Genomic DNA, 27,623 nt, shown 5'->3' on the forward strand with positions numbered 1-27,623 from the left:
AATGGCGGTGGTGAAGAGGTGATGGTGGAGAGGGATCAGTGGGGGCGATGGTGGGGGGGTGGGATGTGGTGTCCTCCTCCCCCACCACCTCTGTCTTACTGATCCCATCCCCCCACCACCGCAGATCTCATCCCTACACCCCCCCAACACCTCTGTTGTAGATAGGGATGAGATCTGTTCTGTGCCAGGCATGGGTCTGGGATCATTAAGAGGCAGCATTCTAGCAAGCCAGCAAGGGTGGAGTTTGGGATCAAAAAGACAAGTTAGTTCACTTACAATTAGCACTTAGCAGTCGAGTCGGTCAGTCAGCTTCCCCCTCAGTCACTCAGCAACTTCAGCCAGGCAGGCACACTTCTTCTAGCAGGCACAGCAGCATGTAGTCTCTTCGCACTCGCAGAGGGGAGAACTCCTCCTCCCCCTGCACTCTATTGGTGTCACTGCATCAGCTCTGATTGGAGGATCGGCAGGGCTGGGGGCGGTGCAGGCAACACAGCAGCAGATTGCAGCTTTACACAGAAAACTGGCTGCTTTAGACACCTCTCTTCCCCCCGCACAACGATCGTCTATCAGTCTCAGCCAGACAGCCACTAGCGAACACGGAACAGTCAGGCAGACGGACGGGCCCCCTCATGCCGCGGTAAGAGAACGGGGGCTGGCGGGCCCCCCCTCAGGTAGCGGAACTCTGGGGCCGGTCGCAAGCGCGACCGCTGCGACCCTGATAGTTCCGCTACTGGAGAAGACTGATCAGAGATGCAGCCAAGAGGCCCATGATCACTCTGGATGAACTGCAGAGATCTACAGCTGAGGTGGGAGACTCTGTCCATAGGAAAACAATCAGTCGTATACTGCACCAATCTGACCTTTATGGAAGAGTGGCAAGAAGAAAGCCATTTCTTAAAGATATCCATAAAAAGTGTCGTTTAAGTTTGCCACAAGCCACCTGGGAGACACACCAAACATGTGGAAGAAGGTGCTCTGGTCAGATGAAACCAAAATCAAACTTTTTGGCAACAATGCAAAACGTTATGTTTGGCGTAAAAGCAACACAGCTCATCACCCTGAACACACCATCCCCACTGTCAAACATGGTGGTGGCAGCATCATGGTTTGGGCCTGCTTTTCTTCAGCAGGGACAGGGAAGATGGTTAAAATTGATGGGAAGATGGATGGAGCCAAATACAGGACCATTCTGGAAGAAAACCTGATGGAGTCTGCAAAAGACCTGAGACTGGGACTGAGATTTGTTTTCCAACAAGACAATGATCCAAAACATAAAGCAAAATCTACAATGGAATGGTTCACAAATAAACATATCCAGGTGTTATGTCTCTTACACACGCATCGATAGTTGGCCGTGAATTTTCGGCCAACGTCCGATCGGCCGATTTTCGGCTTGTTTGTATGATGCTTTCGACAACCGACTTTTCGGCCAAACAAAATCTGGTGTGCAGGCTATAAAATTTTTGTTGGCCGTCAACAGAACGGCCGATTTTCCGTCAGTCAGTATAGATTTCGGCAGACAAAAATCTGATGAGCAAGACTGGGCATGCTCAGAGAAGAAAAAACACACGGAAAGTAAACAAGCACATGACATCACTTCTGAAGTTGGTTTTTGTTGGCTGAGAAAATTCGTGTGCAGTCTGGAGCACATTTCAACCAACACAACAACACTGGACAAAAGTCGACCGATTGGTCGGCCGATAATCGTTGCGTGTGTACGAGGCTTTAGAATGGCCAAGTCAAAGTCCAGACCTGAATCCAATTGAGAATCTGTGGAAAGAACTGAAAACTGCTGTTCACTAACGCTCTCCATCCAACCTCACTGAGCTCAAGCTGTTTTGCAAGGAGGGGATGGGCAAAAATTTCAGTCTATTGATGTGCAAAACTGATAGAGACATACCCCAAGCGACTTACAGCTGTAATCGCAGAAAAAGGTGGCGCTACAAAGTATTAACTTAAGGGGGCTGAATAATTTTGCATGCCCAATTTTTCAGTTTTTTTATTTGTTAAGAAAGTTTGAAATATCCAATAAATTTCGTTCCACTTCATGATTGTGTCCCACTTGTTTATTCTTCACAAAAAATTACAGTTTTATATCTTTATGTTTGAAGCCTGAAATGTGGCAAAAGGTCGCAAAGTTCAAGGGGGCCAAATACTTTCGCAAGGCACTGTAGATGATCATCCATTTACATACGTTTTTCCATTTAGATGCATTGATGTCGGTTTTTTATCTGTCAACAGATGGATGAAAAACTGACAAACGGACAGCATGTGTGAAAGGGACCTAATAGGTAGTCAAGAAATTAGATGTGTAATTTTATGTCCCTAGAACATCTGACGGTACTCCCTGCATGTTGGGCCTCTGTATGTGGCCAGGCTGTGAAAAAGTCTCACATGGGGTGTCGTCCTACTCAGGAGGAGTAGCAGAATGTATTTTGGGGGGTAATTGCAAGTCTGCATATGCTGTGTGAGAGAAATAACCTGTTAATATGACAATTTTGTGAAAAAAAATTCTTAATTTTGCAAAGAATTGTGGTAAAAAATTAAAACTTCATAAAACTCACCATGCCTCTTACTAAATACCTTGAAATGTCTAATTTCCAGAAAAGGGTAATTTGGGGGGTATTTGTACTTTCCTGGTATGTTAGGGTTTTAAGAAAAGCTGTTAGTACATCAGGCAAATGTGATTGGCACCATAGCCTGTAGACTCTATAACCTTCACAAAAACCAAATATACACTGATTTGGGTTATTTTTACCAAAGATATGTAGCAGTATAACATTTGGCCTAAAATTTATGATGAAAAATTACTGATTTGCTAAATTTTATTTAGCAGGATTCCCAGCCGTTTTGCTGGATGGGGGTCTGCCAGGGTTACCGCTAGTAACAACAGCACATTTAAGCATGTTCTCCAAGTGTGAGCACTGAGACAAGAAACAGTCCAGTATCTTTGGGTTTTGTATTTATTTAGGAACTTGGATGGGAGAAGGGAATGAGTGGGATACTCCTCTGGCTCAACTATTCACAATCTAATGGGACAACTGAGAAAAATGCTTCTTGACGCTGACTTGACACCGGCTGAATGCCGGTCAACGCCAGTTGGCGCTTGTTAACGCTGACTTGCTGTCTGTTAACACTTGACTGACTTTGACACTCCCCGGTGACACAAAGTCCTTTGTACTGCTCCCTTTAGTCCTACTTGTAAATTCTGCTGAAACTCTTAACTCTTCAGGGCCCACACTAGCACCCTCAGCACACTGGATCCCTTGCACAGCTCAACCTGCTGTCCTCTAGGCCGACCACCCAGGACACCTTCCTCACACTGAGAGGAGGAGAGACAGCCGTCACCCTCCTCCTGGGACTCTGCTTCCCGTCAAATATGCTCTGTCATGTGTTCCCCCTCCCAGGATGCATTGCGGCAGATTCTGCCCTCTGGTGTGCTATTGGTCAGGTTTCCTCCACTGTCCAATGAGAGCCCCCATTGGACACAGTGGACAGACTCCCCAAACTCAACAGGCACACCTGGGAACACATAACAGCCTAGCTGAACAATGAAAACCCCCCTGATAAGCAGACAGGGTCACCCATGTAAGTTTCCTAGCACCTACCTAGGGGGATGCTACATCTACTGTATAACAGAAACAAAGAAAAATGTTTTTATTTTTATTTTTTTTATTTAAAGTGCAAAAAATAAACAGTGGTGATTAAATACCACCAAAAGGAAGCTCTATTTGTGTGAAAGAGACACAAATTTCATATGGGTACAGTGTTGCATGACTGAGTATTTGTCATTCAAAGTGTGAGAGCACTGAACGCTGGAAATTGGTCTGGGCTGGAAGAGGGTATAAGTGCACTGTAGGCAAGTGGTTCATTTTTTATTTAAAAAAAAAAGATTTTGAGAAAGTACAGGTGCATCTCCAAAAATTAGAACATCATCAAAAAGTTATGGTATGGTAGTCATATGAGCTATGTCAGATTTAACCAATGAAAGACAGCCAATCAGAGACTCCTACTGTGAATAATGAGGAGGCGGAGCCCTTACTAACCTGTTGGAGCAGAGCAGGGAACCTATAACCTTCACGTACAGTGGGGATGGGGGAGAGTTGAGAGGGGGGATGCAGCCAGGTGGAGGGAAGGTTAGAGCCAGATGAGCAGAGGAGAGGGGGAGTTGCAGCCAGGTGGAGGGGAGGAGGAAGCCAGGTGCACAGAGGAGTATAAATATGTTATATATATTTTTTTATTTTGTAATAATTACCGTATTTTCCAGCATATAAGACGACTTTTGAACCTCAAAAAAATCCCCCAAAAATGAGGGGGTCGCCTTATACGCCGAGTATAAAAATCCCAAAGGTAATTAAGTGTAATCTATAAAAGCGCTGGCTGGCTGTCTGTGCCTTATTCATCTGCAAGGTACCGTAAGTACTGTAAATGTATTCTCTTATAAATCTCAAAGGTATTTTAAGTAAAAGTATGCCTGGTAGATGTATAATCTTCTCAAGGCGATGGCTGTGCGGGAATCCTGTACCTGTATACTGTACCATAGCTTCGGCTACGTAGTATACCGTGCTGAGCCAATCACGGTGAGCGATGTATTCTATTATTGAATGCAAAGGCAGCTCTGATTGGCGGAGTCAGAGAGGCGGGTTGATGTTGACTCCACCAATCCGAGCAGGCTTTGCATTCAATAATAGAATACATCGCTCTCCGTGATTGGCTCAGTGCGGTATACTGTATGTAGCCGAAGCTACGGTACATACGGTATACCGGTACAGGATTCCCACACAGCCAGCGCCTTGAGATTATACATCTACCGGTAGTACTTACTTACAATACCTTGGAGATTTAGAAGAGAATACAATTATGGTACTTACGGTACCTTGCAGATGAATAGGGCACAGACAGCCAGCGCTTTCATAGATTACACTTACTTAATTACCTTTGGGATTTTTATACTCGGCGTATATGGTATATGGTGTTGCCTTGCTTTGCTTCGGAAGGGGGGTAGTCTTATAAGGCGACTATAGCCCAAAACCTATGTTTTAACTTGAAAAGTAGGGGGGTCGTCTTATCGACGGAAAATACGGTATATCATTATTCATTTTTTGCCTGCAGGTAACTTTGCACAAAGATTTTTGAATGTATCTGTATGCTTCTTGCTGCGTGTTTTCTTCTGTCAGCTTATCAGAGGAGAAGCCAAGCCAAACCTGTATAGACAGTGGCATAGAAAGCAGTGAGCGGGCACAGGTGGGGCAAAGGCGGGACATAGGTGGGAGTGGGCAGGGCATCACAGACCGATCGTGAGGGGGGGTGGAGCTTCTTTTGATGATTGAGATGCCGGAGCTTTTCATGGACTGTATGAGCAACTCCCCCAGTGATGTAATGACGGCACGCTGTAGTCTGTTCAGGGCATCATCACGCAAAAGGGGACAATGGAGGAATTTAGAAGCAGAGGAAGCAGTGTTGTCTCCAGATTAAAGGAAGTGAACACGAGAGCTTTCAGCTGCAGGGGAAAAGGCAGATATCTTAATATCCTTATTATTGTTTGCAAAACAACCCGTGAGATGTTTAACAGATTATACAGTTACATCACATATTGATTTTTTTCATTTTGACCATAGTTCTTCTTTCATTGTGTGCTGTGTCCTTAGAACTAGCATTCTGTTACTCACCCAATGGCTTCCAAGAGTCTCCTGACACAAATCGAAAGTGTTTCCTCAACTGTGCACGGAATATGTGGTAGATGTGTGGGCGACTTATAACCAGACGAACACAAGTCAAAGAAACGGGGTTTCTAGTCCTGGCAAATAAGGCTATTGAATTCACAAAATGGTTTGCCACTTCAAGTGGATTAAATCCACATTCACCTAAAAAGAAAAAAAAGACCTTTGTTCAGGTTCACATGAAACTATTGTATACTTGTTTTCCCATTGAATACACAACTTAACCTCATTGAAAGCAGCAGGTTAAATAAACGTATGCATTTGTTAACTAGAAAAATATACTTTCAGAGAAACGAGGATCCTAAAGCTGCCTGTACATTAGGTAATCTCACTTTTTCAGTACTTGTAAGGTCATCTCTATATTCATTTTCATTGGCCGAGCAGTTCATCTGTATCTTTGTGCTCATGGAAAATGCCAACGAATACCTGTTGCAAGCATAATTTGTTACAAAAACATGCTTGTAATCCAAAGCACTCTTGTATCAAAGCGAATTTCCCCATAAGAAATAATGGAAACTCAGATGATTCTTTCCACAACCATTTCTTCATAAATACTTCAGTTTATAGTCCATATAAAAAGATTATAGTAATGTGATAGATTGTGTAACCATAAAAAGTCCATCCACAAATGGCGCCTCCACAAGGGGATTAGAAGCAAAATCCAGCAGGAACTACAGAGTATAAAATAGAAGAGAGGCACCTCTAAGTGTAGCAATATGGTTCCATTTAATGAAAGATCAACATTTTATCAACTCACATGGTTGATGATTAAAACAGACACATCTAAGGATGCAGGCATCCGGGGTAAAACTGTCCATATAGACCATCCACCGCACCACCGGCTCTCACCGCTGCCAGTCTGCAGTCCTGACCGGGAAGACTACCCTGCAGTAGAGCAATCAAGGCTTGAAGCGCTCGTGGAGCGCAGTGTGGAAGAGATGACATCAATGGGGGTGCAGAGGATGGTCTATGTCAGTGATGGCAAACCTTGGCACCCCGGATGTTTGGAACTACATTTCCAATGATGCTCAGCTACACTGCAGAGTACATGAGCATCATGGGAAATGTAGTTTCAAAACATCTGGGGTGCCAAGGTTTGCCATCACTGGTCTATGTGGACAGCTTTACCTTAGATGCCTGCATACTTAGATGTGACTGTTTTAATCATCATCAACCATGTGAGTTGCTAAATGTTGTACCTTCATTAAATGGAACCATATTGCTACACTTAGAGGCGCCTCTCTTCTCTTTTTTACTCAGTTGTGACGTGACACTACTTGTATATCAAGACATCACTTGTTTATCAAGTCAAAATTTATAAAAAACCTTTGCTTGTCCTGCAAAACACTCTCAAACCAAGTTACTCTCAATCCAAGGTTTTACTGTATCAGAAATTTAGAACTGTCTTGGGTCTTCTTCACTCTGCCTGTGTTATCTCAAAGGAGTCAAAGTATTCCTCCTAATAGTTATCTTGGAATACAGAATAATTAGTGGCTTTGTTGTTGAGATAGAAGGATGGGAGAGACTGAGTGGCTCAGCTAAAGACACCTGGGAAGGGCTGACACCACTAGGTCCATATCTCTCGGTATGTCTTCATCGTAGGACTGCATTTCTCAAACATTGGCAGGTATTTCCTTTTCTTGCAGGGTCTTTTAAATGGGATAGAACAGGGGTCTCCAAACTTTCTAAACAAAGGGCCAGTTTGCTGTACTTCAGACTTTAGGAGAGCCGGGCTGTGGCCAATGGGAGTAGAAAGGGTCCCAACCTCAGTGGGAAAAAATAATGCCCCATTATTTGTTTCAGTGAGAGTAATTGAGCCCCAATTATTGGTGTAAGTGGGAAGAATTGGGCCCCATCGTTGGTGTCATTGGGTGGAATTAGACTGCCTCATTGATGTCATTGGGCCCCATTGTTGGTGTCATTGGGTGGAATTAGACTGCCTCATTGATGTCTTTGGGCCCCATTGTTGGTGTCATTGGGAGGAATTGTGCCCCATTGTTGGTTTCAGTGGATGAAATAGTGCCCCAAGGGCCAGATAAAAGTAAGCAAAGGGCCGCATCTGGCCCCCGGGCTGCAGTTTGGAAAACACTGGGATAGAACAAATCATTAGTAACCCCTCATCTGGAATATGCAGTTCAGTTTTGGGCACCAGTTCTCAAATAGGATATCGGAGAACTGGAGAAAGTGCAGAGAAGGGCAACCAAACTGATAAGAGGCATGGAGGAGCTCAGCTATGAGAAAAGATTAGAGGAACAGAGTTTATTCTCTCTTGAGAAGAGGAGATTAAGGGGGGATATGATCAACATGTTTGAATACATAAGGGGTTCATATAGCGAACTTGGTGTTGAGTTATTCACTTTAACCACTTTAGCCCCGGAGGATTTGGCTGCTCAATGACCAGGCCCTATGTTGCGATTCAGCTCTGCGTGAATTTAACGAATTGCGCGGTCCTGTGATGCTATTGCCAAATGAAATTGACGTCCTTTTTATCCCACAAACAGAGCTTTTTTTTGGTGGTATTTGATCACCTGCGCGATTTTTATTTTTTGCGCTATAAACAAAAAAAGAGCGACAATTTTGAAACAATAACAATATTTTTCTAATTTTTTATATGAAATTCTCAAAAAGAAAATGTAAAAATCTAAATTTTTTAACATTTTAGGCCAATTTGTTTTCTGCTACATATTTTTGGTAAAAAGATTAGCAATAAGCGTATTTTGATTGGTTTGCGCAAAAGTTATTGCGTTTACTAACTACGGGAAAGATTTATGTCATTTTTTTTTTTTTTTTTTACTAGTAATGTTGGCAATCTGCGATTTTTTTTTTGCGGGACTGCGACATTGCGACATTGCGACGGACAGATCGGACCCCTAACTGACATTTTTGACACTTTTGGGGGTATCAGTGACATTACTACAGTAATCAGTGCTAAAAATATGCACTGTTACTGTAAAAATGACACTGGCAGGGAAGGGGTTAACTGTACTGGTGATCAAGGGGTTAAATGTTTCCCTAGGGGCGTGATTCTAACTGTCAGGGAGCGTGGCTTGTGAAGTAATCACAGAGACATGCAATCCTATATAGCAGGATCACATAGCCTCTGTGATTACTTCAGGGAGAATGACAGACGGCTGTGTTTACATCACCCTTCTGTCCTTCTCTCTCAGCTGCGTGAGATTGCGAGTGGCCGGCCGCCATTGGAGCCGCCGGTCACACGCACTGGCTCCCCGGCTGATGAGCGAGGGTGGGAGAGCGCCCCCTAGAGTCTCCTGAGCGAGCGACGTAGTATAACTTCGCTTTGCGCAGGAGCGGCTGCCTGCCGCAGTAAAACTGCGGCGGGCGGGGCTCAAGTGGTTAAGGTCATCACAGAGGAAAGAAGGCACTCTTTACATCTAGGGGAAAAGAGATTTTATCTCCAAATACGGAAAGGTTTCTTCACAGTAAGAGCTGTAAAAATGTGGTATAGATTCCCTCCAGAGGTGGTTCTGGCTAGCTTACTAGATTGCTTTAAAACGGCCTGGATTCTTTCCTAGGTGTACATAATATAACTGAATACTAACATTTAGAGATAAAGTTGATCCAGGGAATATCCGATTGCCTCTCGAGGGATAAGGAAGGAATTTTTTCCCCTGCTGTAGCAAATTGGATCATGCTTTGTGGGTATAGGATTGTGGATATAGGATTGTGTATATGGGATTGTGTGGTTGTGTGCATTATTTTTTTTTTATTGGTTGAGCTAGATGGACTTGTCTTTTTTCAACCTGACTAACTATGTAACTATGTATGAAAAAGGGGAAAGGTTCATACACTGCTGTGATGTACGGTAGGTTTCTTCTTTTTTTTTTTTTTGCCCTGACATACACTTTACTCGCTTCCATAGTATATCCTGGAGTGAGCCTGTGACATTAGACTAATACGCACCTTGGTATGACTGGACCACACTCCTGCCCTTTTGCAGAGGGAGGTGAAGTAAGTTATCATGGACCAGTGACCACTTAAAGGGCAACTTTCATGAAAAAAATATATAGCAAATATTATATTTTAGCATATACTGTTTATACAGAAGTCCAATTGTAATTTAATAGTAATAAAAATGACTTTTCCTTTTCAACCTGCAGTGCTGTTCTTTTCTATAAATTCAATAAAGTCAATGCAATATGGCTCCTGGAGGCATTCTGTACACAGTTGGTGTAGAGAACTTCCCCAGAAATGTAATTTCCTGTTTGTGTGCAGAACTCTGCACTAAGGCTGGCCATACACGCAGCAAATTTCTTTCCTGCAACCATGTGTTGACACAGTGTTGACAGGGGAATCCCTCCTGTGGAGCCATTGTGTTATCTGGGAGGGGGGTAGCCGCCCCTGCCAGAAGAACACAGTGATTATGGCTAGCAGCTATAAAAGCTGTTAGCAATAATTGAATGCAAAAACCAACAGGCTGGTTGTGCCCAAGTTGATCCTGGCCAGGATTCGAACCATTTATGGCCATCTATGGCTTTAGATACAAGTCAGGTTTTAGGCATCTTTAGATACTAGTCAGGTTTCAGGCATCTTCTGCAACAAAAATGTCATTTTTTTTTTTGTGAGATACTCCCTAGGGGTTAATCACTTCTAAAGGGATGTAGACTCTGCAACTTTTCTTATCAGAACTTGCATCAGCTGCTTATAATGAATTAGTCACACTCATTCAGAATAACTGTACAACAGGGGAGAATGTTTTTTCTCAATAAAAGTAGAGCTACTCTTTAGTAAAAGCAGGAATTCTTCAGGTGTTTAGAAGGATTTTCTTTCAATAGTGTGCCATTTACATGCAGATATTAAACCTGACTAAGCTCACTGTACTAAACGATATATTAAAAGCTAAGTCCACCTTTGGAGTGTGTTACACGTTACACCTGTAACAATTCTCCAGCAACTCCCCTCTTGTTCTGGGATGACGTCATATGAAGGCGCCCAGTTAAGCCGCGATCAGGCGCCCCTGGGTCATATGATGTCGTCCCTGAACAAGAGCCGCACTTACTCCAGCTTTCTTGCCCGTATATCTGTGTGGGCTTTCTAATTGAAAACTGGAGTAAGTGTCAATGGACTATGATGGTGCTCATCAACGTCCTCGCAGTCCATTAAGAACTACAAGCCACTGCAGAAAATTGGACTTGTAGTTTCTTCATTCACAGATTGCTGTGATTTTGAGTGACAGTGGGTGTGGGGGAAAGGAATCCCCACGCACTGTCATTTGGAGCTGGGGGGAGGGGAGGTGCTGGATAATCCCTGGATCAAGTTTACCTCTAAATGTTAGTACCTAGTTATATTATGTACACCTAGGAAAGAATCCAGGCCTTTTTTAGAGCAATCTACTGAGCTGGCCAGAACCACCTCTGGAGGGAGTCTATTCCACATTTTCACAGCTCTTACTGTGAAGAAACCTTTCCGTATTTGGAGACAAAATCTCCTTTCCTCTAGACGTAAGGAGTGCCCCCTTTTCCTCTGTGATGACCTTAAAGTGCACCCGATCTCAGCAAAGAACCTCAGCTCTTTACCCATGTGATCAGCTGTGTTCAATCACATCCGATCACATGTAAACAAGGAAGTGCCATTTATTGGCTTTTCATCTCACACGCTGAAAGAGTGTGAGGTCGAGGAGAGCTGATAAGTGGCATCTCCTCACAATGAATACGTGTAAAGGTAATCAGGACACTGATCATCAGTGTCTTGATTAAAATGCAGCCCCAACAGTGCCCATCAGTGATGCTACTCTGTGCCCATCAGTGACAAAGTCTGTACCCATCGGCGGCACCACTCTGTGCCCATCAGTTATGCCAATCAGTGCTGCCTTTCAGTGCCCATCAGTGCCACCTATCATTGCCCATAAGTGCCACCTATCAGTGCTCATCAGTGCCATCTATCAGTGCCACCTATCAGTGCTTATCAGTGCTGCATATAAGTGCCGCCTCATCAGTGCCCATCAGCGCACGTCAGTGAAGGAGAAAAATTACTTATTTACAAGAAAAACTTTTTTTTTTTTTTTTCAACCAAAAAAATAAAAAACTAGCAGTGATTAAATATCACTAAAATAAAGCTCTAAAAGAAAGCTCTATCTGTCTCAAAAAAAATGATACAAATTTTAAATTGGTGGTACAGTGTTGCAATTGTCATTCAAAGTGTGACAGCACTGAAAGCTGAAAATTGGCCTGGACAGGAAGTGGGTGAAAGTGACCTGTATTCAAGTAGTTAAAAAAAAAAAATCTGTTTTTATAGCTTTCCGTTATCTTAGTTTCAATTATGTATAGGGATGGGCCAGTTACATGCTGCGGTTCTAATGCATATTGTGAGACGTATAAAAATCTAGTTTTTTTTTTTTTTGCTTTAAAAATAACAAACATGTTATACAGTTGGTTTTACACAGAGCAGGCCGGATCCTCCTCTTCTCGGGTCCCTCTTAGGTGCTCCTGGTCCCTCCCTCCTGTCGAGTGTCCCAACAGCAAGCAGCTTGCTATGCGGGGGCCAATGGCGCAGCTACTGTGTCTCAGCCAATCAGGAGGGAGACCGAGGTATTTGTGGACAATGCTGGATCAAGAGGGGGCTCAGGTAAGTACAAGGGGGGCCGCTGCACACAAAAAGTTTTTTATCTTAATGTATTAGAATGCATTCTGACTTTACAACCACTTTAATTAAGCCAAGTGAATCTGTTCTCACTCGAACATTCAATTCTCTATCGTTCATCGACAGACGCAGCTCCATCTAGTCAGAGACTTTAGGGTTATGCTCCTCCTATCAGGAATAGACACTATGCAGGAAAAAAGCTTAACCACACCTAAGGGGGCTGTCCCTGCAGGCAAAACCCCACACACCCTGCTATCATCAAGAAGTTTGTTTCTGCCTAGTTTAAGGAATAGGACCTAGCTTCCTGCTGGGACTTCGGTCTTAGTTATTATAGGAAAGTTTGTTAGTTTGTGATTTTTTATTTTCACTAGTTAGTTCCTGAGGACCAAGATCCAGAGGAACTAGAAGCAACAGCCAGCTGCGGTTTCGCATTGGATAATCTAGATCCTTAAGGCCTCCCAGCCTGGGCAGCGAGCATAAGCAGGTTATAGTCCAGAACTAGGCCTCACCACAGTGCCCCCCGAAGGATGGAGACGAGCCTGCGAATGGACCGTCTTGCTGGGACACACACGACCTGGAACGCCCTGAGTCACAGCTTCCCCTTGGCTGACAGCACCCCCATCCCGGGTGGGAGAGGATCTGTTTCGGAATGGCGACCACCTGGTACTGTGGTATGGTGAGAAATTGTCCCCCCAAAAACCCCTGGCAGTCTCGGGGCGAACGTGGGCCCTTCCCTGGAATAATCGGACCTTAGGGGCTCCCTCGGTTCCCCTGGCACCTCAGAGGACTAGTCCTGTGTACCCCTCGGCATTCCCCTATCCCTAGCAGGTTTTTACCTTGGGGGTGGTAATAATGCAGCCTTATGGCGCTTAATTGAAGGGGGTGACATGTCCTGTGTGGTCCCCTGGGCAGGGACCTTCCAGTGCCTATTGTTCTGGGCCCATTTTTGGGGGTCCTGGAGATAGCATGTTGCGCCGTGGGGGCCGCCATTTTGCTGTGGATCATGATTTTTATATTCCCATTAGTTTATATGGGCAGTCATTTTCTATAATTCCCGATTGAGAATGCATGAGCGGCCATTTTCCTAAGGTCCATAGTCTGGAAAGGCATGCGGCATAGCTTTTTGAAATATAGGGGCTGAGTTTTCTCTTCCTCGTCCTGTCAGTTTCCTTTTTGCACAGATCATGCTGGAAATCTCCTCTTTAGTCTGGTAATGTTTTCATGAGGTTCCCTGTGGGTTTTTCTTCATTTACTCTGCTATTATTTTATAATAACCAGGGATTGTGAGCCTGCACTTATAGTGGCGGTCTTAAAGAGACACTGCCCAAGTATTTTAAAAAGTGTAACATGAAGTCCCAGGATAATATATCACCTGCAGAACCCCTGGGAGTGATTGCAGGACCTTCTGGTTCTCAGTCTTAGCCAGAGATTGCAGCTTTTTTGCAAAATTTGATGTCTAAGGTAGATTTTGTCATTGCTAGTGCTGCCAGCCGCAAACGCCCTCTGTCCTCACCTCCATCTGCAGGGTCTTCGGAATCTGAGATAGAAATGGCCGCCACAGACGCAGACCACCCTGAGGGGTCAGTGTCGTCGCATTCTGACGGTGAAGAGGACCTGTCCTCATCAACCACTGCGCGGGAACGCGCTTTGGTGGGAGCTCTGATAGTTTCAGTGCGGGAAACTTTTTAAAATTGGCTGATGAACCCACAGCGTCGGGTACGCAGGTGTCTTTTGGCTCTCACAAATCCCTTAAATCGGGCAAGGTGTCGCCATGCCCAGAATTGTTTCATACTATTGTGGATGAACAATGGCGGTGCATTAAGCACATGTTAGTGGTGCATGTTGTTACCCCTTTGCATAGGCAGTGTCCACTGTACCACCAAAAGTGGATTCCCCAGTGTCATGGTTGAATAAAGCGACTCTGGTACCGGTGGAAGAGTCTCCAACTTTTGCGGACCCCGTGGATAGACGGGTGGAGTCCTTGTCCCGCCATTTACACGTGGTAGCAGGTCACATATTAAAGACTACCTTTGTGAAACTTTTGGTAGCGCAGACTGCTATGGAATGAGTGAAGTTACTGAAAAGTAACTTGGAAGCTGAACGGCTTCCCCCTGTGGTGTTGGAACTAATAGACCAGTTGGCTCAAGCCCTGTTGTTCATGTGTTTTACGTCCCTGGATTCAGGCCCGTTGGTGGCCAGGGCATCGGCAGTGGGGATTGCTATTAGGCGCATGGTGTGGCTGGAAAGCTGGTCGGCGGACCAGGCTTCTAAAAAGGCCTTGACTGATCTTCCCTTCTTAGGGGAGAGGCTGTTTGGATCCTCTCTGGACGAGTTGATCAAAGGTATCACGGGGGGTAAGAGCACTCATCTTCCCCAATCCTCCAAGGGCAAGGTGCCACATCCTAGGTGGAGGCCTTCCTTTTAATGCTCAAAAATGTCTTTTTCGTGCCTCCGGGTCACAAGAAAAAGCTAAATCATTCAGGTCTTCTGGGGGTTCCAAGAAGCTGTGGTCGGGGAAAGCAAAGACCAGCCAATCTTGACCTGCAGGCAAGTCCTCGTCTGCATGAAGGGGCGCCCTCACCCGATTCTGGGGTGGGGGGGACGTCTTCATTTCTTTCTGGAACCCCGGACCTCCTTAATTCAGGACAAATGGGTTCACGAACTGATCCGATCTGGGTACAAGATCAAATTTAGGTCTCGCCCTTCAGACAGGTTCGTCCTGTCCAATCTTCGACTATCCCCAATCTGATTAAGGGACTTGCGAGGGGCAGTACACGACTTGCTGTCACAAGGTTTTTCAGGAATGTTTTCAAGGGTTTTATTGAAACCTCTTCACTGTGCCCAGGAAGGAAGGCAAGGCGCGTCCCATCCTGGATCTCAAGGCCCTTAACCGCTTCATGCGGGTACAGAAGTTTTGGATGAAATCCATCAACACGGTAGTGGCGTCGCTGCACCAGGGAGACTTCTTAGCCTCCATAGATATCAAGGACACATATCTACACATCCCTATTTACGCTGGACGCATTTACTCAAAGCGGTTTCTTCGCTTTGCGGTCGCAGGGGAGCATTATCAATTTTTGGCGTTACCTTTTGGTCTCGCCTCAGCTCCCAGAGTGTTTACCAAGGTCTTAGCACCAGTATTGGCATTGCTGCACCAGTGGGGGATTGCGGTACTGGGGTACCTAGATGATCTCCTGTTGAGCGCGGACTCTCCTTCAGTCTTTTTGGGGGATCTGACAGTCACTGTCAGAACTCCTGCAGGATTTTGGTTGGAACATCAATTTCAAGAAATCCACACTGACACCTGTCTTGAGACTGGATTATCTGGGCTTGAATCTGGATTCAGCCTTGGCCAAGGTGTTTCTTCCCCTGGACAAGCTGCAAAAGTTGCAGGAGGCGATTCGGTTGTTGTTGGCAAACAATCTGTCCTCTCTTCGAGTTTGCATGCCGGCCGCGGTTCTGATGGTATCAACCTTCCAGGCAGTTCCATTTGCTCAGTTCCATACCAGACCTTTGCAAAGGGAGATTCTTGTCAAATGGAACAAGGATCCAAAATCCTTGGACTCTTTAATTCGGTTTAGCCACAATACAAGGTCTGCTCTGTTGTGGTGGATTCAGTCTCCAGCACTATGCCAGGGCAAGTCCTTCCTCCCGTTTTTTTGGATGGTGGTGACCAAGGACGCCAGCCTATCAGGCTGGGGTGCTGGGGAAACTCTGTGCCCAGGGTACCTGAACAATGGAAGAGTCAAAACTACCGATAAATGTTTTGGGGCACAGAGCAAAAAAGCTTTGTCTGAGCCATTGGATGACTCGTCTGTAAGATTGTCCGGTTCAGATTCAAGCCAGGTGTTGAGAGATAGAGGTCTTTCAGACTCTGTGACTCCTATTCTGTTAAAGGCTAGGAAGTCGACTTCTAGGAACAGGGCCGCTGATAGGGGGGGACCACCAGCCCTCTTGTAGGGGGCCCTAGCACACAGGGGGGCCCACACAGAGAGGGGGATTAGTGATGGACAACAATTACAGAAATCTTCCTCCAGCACCTGAATCTGATCTGTCCCTCTCCCTGCGATCAGCTTTTATCTGTTGAGAAAGAGACAGTCGTCCCTCACTAATCCCCCTCCCTTGTGTGGGCCCCCCCAACCAGCACTTATCTCTGCTCAGGAGTTTATTTGTAAATTGTAACTTTGTTTCTCTCTCTCTGTCTCTCTGGTCACTGAGCTCCAACTGCCCAGCCTGTATATTTTTCTCATCTCATCTTCTTTTTTATTTAACATCGTTTTTTTTTTTTAGATTTAGCAGGAATTATTCGAGTTATGTTATATGTGTGTCTGATAATAGTGATTTTGTTGTAAATTTTAGCTAAATATATATCTTTAATATTTTCTTGAGGGGGCCCTGCCAGGTAGTCTGTACGGGGCCCCGCGATTTCTAACAGCAGCCCTGTCTAGGAAGATATATCATCGCATGTGGATATTGTATATATTTCATGGTGCGAATCACTGAAGGTGCACCCTCGATTGTTTTCAACAGCCAGGGTCTTGGCCTTTCTGCAGAAAGGAGCTGAACAGCAATTGGCTTTGGGCACTATCAAAGGCAAGGTGTTGGCCTTGTCTATATTTTTCCAAAGCCCATTAGCTACGCATGCTTTGATTCATACCTTTATACAGGGAGTGCACCATATGGCTCCTCCGAGAAGGTCCCGCTACCTCCGTGGGACCTCAATCTGATATTATCTCTTTGTGATGGTACTCACCGTCACTGGGAGTGAAAGACAGATACTTAATGGTTTGGTTTACTTCAAATGGGGTCTGTGTTTACACTTATGCTAATGTGTATTGAACTTCAATGTCAGAGACAGAATCTCCCTATTGTTTGTGTATTGAGGTGTGATATGGATTATGTTAAGCTGGTCTGTTAAATGTTAATGAACTCACATATTGTTTCTGTCCAGATGGCTAGATAATTAGTTCAGGTTAATTCTTTTTCTGTATACAATTTCATCTGCATATGATAATGTAATCAGGAAACCCCTGACCTGTGTGTGGTAATCTGATCAGGAGGGGGAGGTCCATGCTTTATAAAAACTGTGTGACTGTTCAATAAAGCATAAGATTCCAGTACAAGCTAAGTTGTCGTCTAGCTTTGTATGTGGGCGGCTGGGAAATCTGATATCTATGTTCACGACTAGGAGGAAGCCGTATATTGATTGAGGTCCACAAGTACAGTGTGGGTTGCGGTTCCGTTACACTGTTCTTCAAAAGCCTCCTTTTGAGAACATTCGGGAGATTTCTCTGCTTTCATTGTCCCAGAAGGTTGCCTTCTTGGTGGCTATCACTTCCGCTTGCGGAGTATCTGAACTAGCGGCGTTGTCCTGCCGCTCACCTTATCTGGTAATACACAGGGATAAAGTGGTTCTTCAACCTAATCAGTCATTTCTTCCTAAGGTTGTTTCTGATTTTCATCTGAATGAAGAGATTGTTTTCCTTCACTCTGCCCTAAGCCCAAACATTCTAAGGAATTTGCGTTGCACTCTTTGGATGTGGTTTAGGCGATCATGGTCTATCTGGAGACCACTGAGTCTTTTAGAAAATTAGACGCTCTTTTTATCCTTACAGAAGGAGCTCATAAGGGATTGGCTGAGTCTGCAGTGACCATATCCAGATGGATCAGGCAGACGGTAGTTCAGGCTTATTCACTGAAGAGTCAGGTTCCTCCTTTCCTGGTGAAGGCGCATTCTTTGAGAGCACTGAGTGCCTCTTGGACTTTTCGCCATCAGGCGTGGGTGCTGCAAGTCTGCAAGGCGACAACTTGGTCGCCTGTGCATACTTTTACAAAATTCTACAAAGTAGATGTGTTGGCATCTTCGGATGCTTCCTTTTGGCCACAAGGTTTTGCAGGCTGCTGTTTAAAGAGAACTGTTTTTTTTTTGTTTCTCTTTGAGGATGTATTGTGTTTTAAGGGTGAGCTCCAGTTGTTCCTGGTTGAGCTCCATGTTACCTGGTTGGCTATAGTTACGTTTCCGTTTGCGTTGTCTTCCCACCCCTCATGAATATACTGCTTTGGGACATTCCTATAGTCTCTGACTAGATGGAGCTGCGTCTGTCGATGAACGATAGAGAAAACTGGATTTTTGTATGAACTTACCGTAAAATCCTTTTCTCTGAAGTACGACAGATGCAGCACCCGCCCCTCTACTTCTGAGTGAATGGGGTTTTTTTCTATTCAGAACACTGCTTGCAACTAAACTGTTTGATGATAGCAGGGTGTGTGGGGTTATGCCTGCAGGGACAGCCCCCATAGGTGTGGTTAAGCCTTTTTCCTGCCTAGTGCCTATTCCTGATAGGAGGAGCATAACCCTATAGTCTCTGACTAGATGGAGCTGCATCTGTTGATGAACTTCAGAGAAAAGGATTTTGCGGTAAGTTCTTACAAAAATCCAGTTTTTCCATTGCACATGACCAGATAGCTGAAATGTAACAGTGCTCTACTCATCTATGTGAAACTTACTAAATCAACTATAGTGTGTTGAGGTGCAATAGATCCATATCATTGATTATAGCCAGCATGCTAATTACAGTGAACCTAGTGACAAGTGTGCTGTTATTACACAATTAGCAAAGTCAATCTGACCATCCCTATCTGTTGCACTCTGTGAGCTCTGCAGAAACTCCTGATTGACTGAATTGTGTTTTCTCCTAATTTTGTGATTTAGCAATACAACTTTCTGTGTCATCTCCTTTCACCGGTTTCCAGGAAGGTGTGTAATTCTCAAGATTGTCGGTAAAGAAATTGTTTTTAGTGAATGTATATATTTTAATCTGTGAAAGAGGTCTGTGTCTACAAAACCGTTGCTGGAGAAAAAAATGGGATGATGATTCATGTTTTATGTTATTCATATCTATATCTGAAGCTGACAATGCTGACAGTGGTTGGGGATTTATTATAGAAGAACTAAACACTTTTACCTGAAAAGTCCTGCCTATTCTCTCCATACCTTGTTTGAGGAATTAGAACTACCTATGCAAAATTTAGGCAAGCATTTGCACCACTTTCAGTAACATTACCAACACAGAGACAAATTCAGGTAGTTCTAACTACCAAAACTTTAAGAAGAACCTGTCAATTCGGCAGCAACAGATTCTTAAAATTAAAGTTAAAAATGACTACTAGTTCACAGATTAAGAACAACACGGCAATAAGACCAGCTCCTGACTGATTTACAGAGGTATGCCAGTACTCAGAGTGGGGCATCTCTGTGCTAGGAAGCTGTCTTAAATGTGCACAAAGTTCTATCCTCCTCCTCATTTAGTTATTACCCAGGAGATTTGGTGATACTTATAATGTCATTACCCAAATATGGCAATGTCCATATTTGGGAAATTGCTTTGGTAACTGGGTTAAAGAAGCATCATGGGAAAATAGGAGACAAGTTTACCTTAAGGATTGTCTTAATTTTTATTTACAGCAGGCTGCAGAGGCCAGATTCAAAAGCCTATGTTGGACTCAATAAGGATCAGTTCACTGTTGTGCATGAGTCAACAGCAAAGCAGACCTGATGGGAGACTAGTCTCTTAGTACTCAAGCAGGCTTAATCCACTGCACTAGAAATTCCTCAGCCATGAGCCTGTCAGTGAGACATAACTAAGGAAATTCCCAGCCTAACTTACCAACCAGCAGGCAACCAACTGAATTATCCTGTCTAACAATATGCGTTAAAAACAGGGGTTTAGTTAGCACACATTTGCAAATATATGCGCAAGCTACAGAGCCCTGTCAAGGCACCTCAGTTTTTTCTTTAGTCCAACTCTAAATTTTGAGAACCTCCACAGTGGAAGCAAATGCATTATAATGGATAGGTAGAGGGCCATATACTGGTAAGGAGATGCACTGTACATCTTTTCTGCCATGGTGTTATATGCTGGGTGTCCTGTGTGCCCCCATGCCTTTGAGGGGTGGACTCCCTCCAGACTCACCTGCCCCCTACCTATCCATTATAATGCATGTGATTCAACTGTGGAGGCTCTCAAAATTAAATTTTTAAATTTAGAGTTAATACTAGGGTTGAGCGAACCCGGACTGTATTGTTCGTGTTCGTACCTGACTTTTGGGTATTCGGTACCCGGACCCGAACCCGGACAATTCACTGTATGTTCGGGTACTGTCCGTTGTTCGGTAACGTTATTTGATGTTTTAGCACGGTTTAATCAGCAAGCGTTTAACTAGTGTGCCCTAGAAGTCATCACAGCCATGTCTACTAATGGCATGGCTGTGATTGGCCAGTGCAGCATGTGACCCAGACTCTATATAAGCTGGAGTCACACAGTGCCACGCGTCACTCTGCTATAACTACTGTAGGGAGAGGTTCCTGACTGCTGCTGCTGAGGGAGAGATAGGAGTTTACTGTAGGGCAAGGCTGGAGAGATTGCTTGTAGGGAAAGCCATAGGAACAATCTGCTTTATCATACAGCGATCTACATTGATTTGATTGTGTGGGGTGCAGTGCACGATCTTTTTGCCTGGAGGGAGAGATAGGAGTTTACTGTAGGGCCAGGCTGGAGAGATTGCTTGTAGGGAAAGCATAGGATAGGAACAATCTGCTTTAATCAGACAGCGATCTACATTGATTGTATTGTGTGGGGGTGCAGTGAACGATCTTTATGCCCGGACCTGAGCCAAGTGAGGAGGAGAAAGGAGAAACAAAAAAGTTTTATCAGTCTGTTAGGCGTGTGGTGCTGCACATTTCATGCAAGCTCAGTGCATATGTGTGTGCTTAATCTGCATTTAAAAAAGAAAAAAAAAAATTTCCTTCATATTTTAACTTTGACATACAGTCTTTAGATAGACATTGCTTTTCTAACCTGCTCTTCAAAAAGCACCAATGTGAGGGGAAAATAATTATACAGTATTTAGGGTAAAAAAAATATTTTTCAGTTTTTCATTCAAATGTTTTTTTTTTTATTTAATAGTGGAATAGAACAACAACAGTATCCAACCTGTTAAGCGTGTGGTGTGTAGTGGGCATTTCGTGCAGTGCATATGTGTCTGCTTAATCTGCATTTTAAAAAGAAAAAAACTTTTTTCCTTCATATTTTACTGTGACTTACAGCGTTTAGACAGACACTACATTTCAAATCAGCTATTTAACAAGCACCAATTAAGACGACAATTATTTTTCAGTTTTTCATTCATACATTACAGTGCGATACACCCATTGCATACTGTTGTATTGCGCATTGCGATAAAAAAAACATTTAGGGGCAAAAAAAAGTTGATTGCGGCCCTGTCTGCATATGTTACAGTGAGATACACCCATTGCATACTGTTGTATTGCGCCTTGCTATAAAAAAAAACATTTAGGGGCAAAAAAAGTTGAATGCGGCCCTGTCCGCATATGTTACAGTGAGATACACCCATTGCATACTGTTGTATTGTGCATTGCAATAAAAAAACATTTAGGGGCAAAAACAGTTGATTGCGGCCCTGTCTGCATATGTTACAGTGAGATACACCCATTGCATACTGTTGTATTGCGCCTTGCAATAAAAAAATAATTTAGGGGCAAAAAAGTTGATTGCGGCCCTGTCCGCATATGTTACAGTGAGATACACCCATTACATACTGTTGTATTGCACATTGCAATAAATAAAACCACTTAGGGGCAAAAAAAGTTGATTGCAGCCCTGTCCGCGTATGTTACAGTGAGATATACCCATTGAATACTGTTGTATTGCCCATTGCAATAAAAAAAAAACATTTAGGGGCAAAAACAGTTGATTGCGGCCCTGTCTGCATATGTTACAGTGAGATACACCCATTGCATACTGTTGTATTGCGCATTGCAATAAAAAAAAAACATTTAGGGGCAAAAACAGTTGATTTCGGCCCTGTCTGCATATGTTACAGTGAGATACACCCATTGCATACTGTTGTATTGCGCACTGCAATTAGAAAAAAACATTTAGGGGCAAAAACAGTTGATTGTGGCCCTGTCTGCATATGTTACTGTTATTTAGTCTGTATCTGTACGAGTGAGATACACCCGTTGTATACTGTTGTTATAGTCCGCTATTCAATAAACATCCATTTAGGGAAAAAATATTACATTGCGGCTTAGTCTGCATATTTTACTGTGAGATACATTCATTGGATACTGTTGTTCTATTCCGCTATTCAATAAACACCCATTTAGGGAAAAAATATTACATTGCGGCTTAGTCTGCATATTTTACTGTGAGATACACTCGTTGGATACTGTTGTTCTATTCCGTTATTCAATAAACACCCATTTAGGGAAAAAGATAACATTGCGGCCTAGTCTGCATATGTTACAGCGCAACAAGGCACACAGGTCTCGCATGGAGGCCCAGTTACTGGTGGTGAAGTGGTGCTGTTCCGCAGAGCGACTCATGCGTGCGTGCTGCAGCTGAAACTCCACTATGGCCTGCTGCTGCTCACACAGTCTGGCCAGCATGTGCAAGGTGGAGTTCCACCTTGTGGGCATGTCACATATGAGGCGGTGAGAGGGAAGGCCGAAGTTGCGCTGCAGCGCTGACAGGCGACCAGCAGCAGGGTGAGAACACCAAAAGTGCACACAGACGGCCCGCACTTTCTGCAGCAGCTCTGACATATCGGGGTAATTTCTAAGGAACCTCTGCACCACCAAATTCAGCACATGCACCAGGCAAGGGATGTGTGTCAAACCGGCTAGGCCCAGAGCTGCTACGAGATTTATCATTATTGCACACCAGGCCAAGCTTGAGGCTCACTGGCACCAACCACTCATCGGTCTGCTGTTCAATGCCCATCCACAACTCCTGTGCGGTGTGTGGTTTTTCCCCCAAACAGGCAAGTTTTAAAACTGCCTACTGTCGTTTACCCCTGGCTGTGCTGAAGTTGGTGGTGAAGGTGTTACGCTGACCGGATGAGGAGGCAGTAGAGGATGAGGAAGCAGTGTAGGAGGAGTTAGGAACAGGAGGCAAACTGAAGCGCACTGCAATCCTCAGTGGTGGAAGGACATGCGCCAAACTGCTATCCTCCTCAGGCTCAGCCGCCACTGCATTTACCCAGTGTGCTGTTAGGGAGATATAACGTCCCTGACCATGCGTACTGGTCCACGTATCCGTAGTTAGGTGGACCTTGCCACAGATGGCATTGTGCAGTGCACACCTGATTGTGTCACCCACTTGGTTGTGCAGGGAAGGGATGGCTTGCCTGGTAAAGTAGTGGCGGCTGGGCACGACGTACTGTCGGACAACCACCGCTATAAGGCTTTTAAAACTCTGCATCTCCACCAGACAGAATGACAGCATTTCAAAGGCCAGGAATTTTGAAATGCTGGCATTCAGGGCCAGGGATCGCGGGTGGGTAGGGGTGTACTTCCTCTTCCGCTCCAGTGCTTGGGAGATAGAAAGCTGAACGCTTCCATGGGACATTGTGGAGATGGTTGTTGGTGACCCAGGTGGTGGTGTTGCTGGCAGATCCTCTGTTTGCAAGGTGGCAGGTGCCACTGTCACTACAGAGGTGGATGAAGAGGCCGAGACTGCAGCAGCAGAAGAGGAAGCAGGAGGAGCCAGAGACCTTTCTTGGTTTTTGAGGTGTCTACTCCACTGCAGCTCATGCTTTGCACTTAGATGCCTGGTCATGCAGGTTATGCTCAGGTTGAGAAGGTGTATGCCTCGCTTCAGGCTCTGATTGCACAGCGTGCAAACCACTCGTGTCCTGTCATCAGCACATTGCCTGAAGAACTGCCACGCTAGGGAACTCCTTTGAGCTGGCTTTGGTGTGCTCGGTCCCTTGCTGCGTTGGGCAGTAGCAGGCGTAGTGTCTAGGGCACAGCCGCTCCGCTTTTGCACCCTGCTCCCTCTTCTGCTGTGCTGGTGGCTCTGTGCGACCACCGCCTCTTCCTCCAAACTACTCAGGTCACCTGCATGACGTTCATTCTATGTGGGGTCGAGGACCTCATTGTCCTCCACATCCTCTTCCACGCAGTCTTCACCCCTGCAACCCTTGTCGGTCTCCACAATTCGGAAATCCGCAGCAGTTGGCACCTGTGTTTTGTCATTATCTGAGACGTGCTGCGATGGCCCTCACATGTACTCATCTTGAGACATAAGTGGTTGGGCATCGGTGCACTCAATCTCTTCCACTTCTGGGGCAAGGCTAGGTGGATGGCCCTGGGAAACTATGCTAACAGAGTCATCAAAAAGAAGAAGAGACTGCTACATGACTTGGGGCTCAGACTGCTTGACTGATTTGCAAGGGGGTGAGGTGAAATATTGATGGACATCGGCTGCAGGTGGCAACTCTGACCTTTCAGCAGAAGACTGGGTGGAAGACAATGTGAAGGAACTGGAGGCACTGTCAGCAACCCAATCTACTATCGCCTGTACTTGTTCTTGCCTCAACATTTGTAGAGGCGCATTAGGCCCTGCCAAATACTGCTGTAAGGTTCTGTCGCCTACTCGCAGCTGAGAAAGGTGTTTCACTTGTGCGTGTAGCTGCCACAGATCGACCACATCCTCTCCTTGCAACAGGAGCTCCACCAGCAGCAGCACCACCCAGCACTAACATGGTGGAGCAGTATGTGTGCACACGCCTAGACGTACTGAATGATGGGTCTGCCCCCTTCAACTTCTGGGTCTCCAAATTGGGCACATGGCCTGAGCTTGCCCTTTACGCCTTGGAGGTGCTGGCCTGCCCTGCAGCCAGTGTATTATCTGAACGTGTATTTAGCACCGCTGGGGGCGTTATCACAGACAAGCGTAGCCGCCTGTCCAGAGCCAATGTGGACAAGCTCATGTTCATTAAAATGAACCAGGCATGGATCCCACAGGACTTGTCCGTACCTTGTGCAGAATAGACATGTATACCGGCCTTACCCAGCCATTGTTGGATTTGATCTTTCTTACTCTTTTGGGGTGTACCCGAATTTAAACATTTTTTTTATGTAAAACCAAAACCAGTGTTGGCTACCTCGTCCTCCTCCTCCACTGCCGCCGCCGCTTCCACCTACACCGCCATATCCACCACCACCTCAACATTCTACTCCATATGGGCCTCGTCCTGCTCCTACATCATTCAAGATGATTATTTTTTATTTTTCTGGTTTTTATGTTATTTTAAGTTATTTCCCTATCCACATTTGTTTGCAGAGCACTTTCCATGCTCTTAAGATGATTTTGCTGCCATTTGCAGCCCTCTACCCCATTCCATGTTTGTTTTAGAGGCATTTTAGTGCTCAAAAGTTCGGGTCTCCATTGACTTCAATGGGGTTTGGGATCGGGACAAAGTTCGGGTTAAGTCCGGGTCACGAACTTTTTTTTCAAGTTCGAACCCGCCGAACCCGAACATCCAGGTGTTCACTCAACTCTAGTTAAGACTACAGAAAATACTGGGCTGTGTTGACAGGGCTCTGTAGCTTAGGCATGTATTTGCAAACGTGTGCAAACTAAACCCCTGTTTTTAACGCATACTTTTAGACAGGATAATTCAGTTGGTTGCAGGTTAGTCGGTAATTTGGGCTGGGAATTCCTTTGCTTTTGTTTTGCATGCATTGGCCTTCCATGTGTTCTTTGGTGCAAAGACCAGTTATAGGCGAGGGCAGTAGCCATTTGTTTGTACTGTCAGTGTGACAAATGCATTGACTGGAGAGGAAGCAAACTGAGAAAGAGATGCCCATTATGGACACTACATCCTCAGTGCTGGCTTCTGACAGATTCATGTGCAGTACATAAATCTGGTGCAAAAACAGACAATTGTCAGCCCTACAAAATTCTAAAGGGTGTTTGTGTCACCATTTATGAATTCTCAACAGTATGTTTGAAGGCTTTAGAGTAGTATATCTCAACCTTTTTTAAGTCAAGGCAACCTTAAAAAATATGGAAAATCTTGAGGCACCACATTCTAATAGTTTTATATAATACAGCCGCATCCAAACATGTAAGACACCCAAAATTAGAGGTGATTTATTCTTACAAAGCAAATATACCTTTGTATGCTGGTTTTGACATGTTCCAGCATTTCTCTTCTCCGTCAATTTCTCTCACTTGAGACTATCACAGTGCAGATGCATTTATACGGAGATTTGATTACACACAGGTGGATTCTATTTATCATCATTAGTCATTTAGGTCATTCAGAGATCCTCACTGAACTTCTGGAGAGAGTTTGCTGCACTGAAAGTAAAGGGGCTGAATAATTTTGCATGCCCAATTTTTGAGTTTTTTATTTGTTAAAAAAGTTTGAAATATCCAAAAAAATTCCGTTCCACTTCTTGATTGTGTCCCACTTGTTGTTGATTTTCCACAAAAAATTACAGTTTTATATCTTTATGTTTGAAGCCTGAAACAGGGGTGGACTGACAACTCATGGGGCCCCCGGGCAATCAGAGATCATGGGGCCCCCTGTGTCCACACTCAAGCCACACAAAGCCCCACCTACAAATTGCAGCTCAGCCACATAGAGTGGGCATTTAAAATATCGACCACAGCATAGCCTGCATGGAAGTTCCCGGATTCTTTCTGTAGTGTGTAGCCTCTCATGGGGCCCCCTACTGACCCTGGGCCCTCGGGCAGTGCCCTAATCCCTGAATGGTCAGTCCGCCCCTGGCCTGAAATGTGGCAAAAGGTTGCAAAGTTCAAGGGGGCCGAATACTTTTGCAAAGCACTGTGTATATATATATATATATATATATAACCCCCTTATCCTGGGTTTTTTCCCCCCTTATATATCTTTTCTTTATTCTTTTTTTTTGTTTTACCAGGCTGGTTTACACCTCTACATTCCCTATCCTCTGACGTGCACTCTGGCAGGTTTTTTCGGATCTCATTATGGGGGTTACCATCATTGAGTGGCAATGGGATGGCTATCACCAATTGTTTTTCAACTTCCTTGGCTGATGCATGTAAGCTCTATTTTTGCCATCAACATGTAAGCACAACCTCCAGCTAAGGGAATAATGACAATTTTTTACATGATTAATATGATGTTTGTAATTCCTTTTTGCTTCATTGTAGAAGTGATCTACTCTACTAAAATATACACCCCTGAGGAAAGGGTTAACTTCTGAATTGTGTCAGTTTTTTCCATACATACTCTGCCACAATGGTCATCATCGTTATAGTCCTTGGAACATGTAGAACTGTATACATTCATGTTATTTGCATCATGTTGGCCTTGTTGTACACCAGCATCCAATCTGCTTTTGAACAATTTTTCTAAAAAATATTTGAAACTTTTCTAAATACTTTATTGATAACCTATATTTTATTTTGATTTGGTTATACTGTAGGGTATTAAAGTCCCTAT

At 44.5% G+C, this 27,623-nt stretch overlaps 1 protein-coding gene across 1 annotated transcript in view; it reads right to left on the bottom strand.

The window, feature by feature from the left end:
- LOC309560156 (protein mono-ADP-ribosyltransferase PARP14-like) overlaps window positions 1-27,623 on the bottom strand; it is a gene marked incomplete at its 5' end in the record, with an annotated part of 157,505 nt that overhangs the window by 50,334 nt on the left and 79,548 nt on the right. The window contains one exon of the mRNA XM_082263721.1: window positions 5,670-5,864. Coding sequence (XP_082119847.1) covers window positions 5,670-5,864 — 195 coding nt within the window. The remainder of the gene's footprint in view (window positions 1-5,669; window positions 5,865-27,623) is intronic.

Source organism: Pelophylax lessonae, assembly GCF_965119305.1.
Source record: "Pelophylax lessonae genome assembly, chromosome: 1".
In the NCBI taxonomy this organism is placed as follows: Eukaryota; Metazoa; Chordata; class Amphibia; order Anura; family Ranidae; genus Pelophylax; species Pelophylax lessonae.